The sequence below is a fragment of the Rhea americana genome, unplaced genomic scaffold (assembly GCF_003343005.1).
Source record: "Rhea americana isolate MKP2758 unplaced genomic scaffold, rheAme1 scaffold_844, whole genome shotgun sequence".
In the NCBI taxonomy this organism is placed as follows: Eukaryota; Metazoa; Chordata; class Aves; order Rheiformes; family Rheidae; genus Rhea; species Rhea americana.
This window is the reverse complement of record NW_028187028.1, coordinates 12,201-13,114: the sequence shown is the minus strand read 5'-3', so window position 1 is coordinate 13,114 and position 914 is coordinate 12,201. Positions and strand designations below refer to the sequence as shown.

The 914-nt window shown below is 73.4% G+C and overlaps 1 protein-coding gene across 1 annotated transcript in view; it reads right to left on the bottom strand.

Annotated features, from left to right (window-relative positions):
* The window catches only part of LOC146585187 (far upstream element-binding protein 2-like), an 11,321-nt gene continuing 10,407 nt past the window's right edge, over positions 1-914 (bottom strand). Inside the window, exons 9-12 of the mRNA XM_085323391.1 lie at positions 730-892; positions 482-623; positions 205-365; positions 1-123 (exon numbers count right to left, since the gene is read on the bottom strand). Of these exons, the coding sequence (XP_085179517.1) occupies positions 1-123; positions 205-365; positions 482-623; positions 730-892 (589 nt within the window). The remainder of the gene's footprint in view (positions 124-204; positions 366-481; positions 624-729; positions 893-914) is intronic.

The following is a 914-nucleotide window of genomic DNA, read 5'->3' as shown; positions in this document are numbered from 1 at the left end:
TCACTGCGGGGGGGCTCCCGGCGGGCCCTGGTTGAAGGGGCCCGGGTTGAAGGGGCCCATGGGGCCGGCGGGCCCCGGCGGCCCCCCCGGGCCCGGCCCCGGCCCCACGGGGCACAGCGGACCCTGCGGAGGGCAGAGGGGGGGTGGTGAGCGGCGCCGGCGCGCGCGTGTCCGCGTTCCCGCCCGCCCCGGCGGCCGTCCCACCTCGATCTTCTCCTCGATGAGCTGCTTGGCGTGGTCGATCTGCTGGGGGGAGCCGCGGATGATGAAGAGCTTGAAGTTGGGGTCGCCGTTGGGGGGCAGCTGCCGGGAGATCTCCACGAAGGCCCCCGTCTGCTGGTTGATGGCTTTGACGTTCTCCCCGCCTGCAAAGTTGGGGGGAGGAGGAGRAGGAGGAGGGGGGACGCAGAGGGGCAGCGTAGCGGTGGGGACGCGCGGCAGCGCCCGGTGTGGGTTTTTTTTGGGGGGGGGGGTTGCTCACCTCTGCCGATGACCAGCCCGCACTTGTGCGTGGGGATGGAGAAGGTCATCTCACCCCCGGGGGGGCCCCAGCTGCCCTGGCCCCGGCCGCGCCCCCGCCCCCCGGGGGGCATCCCCGGCCCCGGTGGTCCGGGGGGGCCACTCTGCAAAGCGGAAACGGTGAGGGAGGACAGACGTCAAGGCCTGGAGCGGGGGGAAGTGGGGGGCCCCATCCCCACGGCGGTGGCCCCCCCCCACCCCRCCACGTACCCGCAGGCTCTGCAGCAGGTCGTTGATGATGCGGGCGGCGTGCTCGCAGCGGTCGGGGGGGCCCATGATGTGGGCGATCTTCTCGGGGCCCGTCCCGTCGTCTGCAAGGCACCACGGTGAGGTGAAGGTTTTGGGGGGGTGTCGGTCAGCGGGGCGTGTCCCCCTCACCCCCCAAACAACCCCAT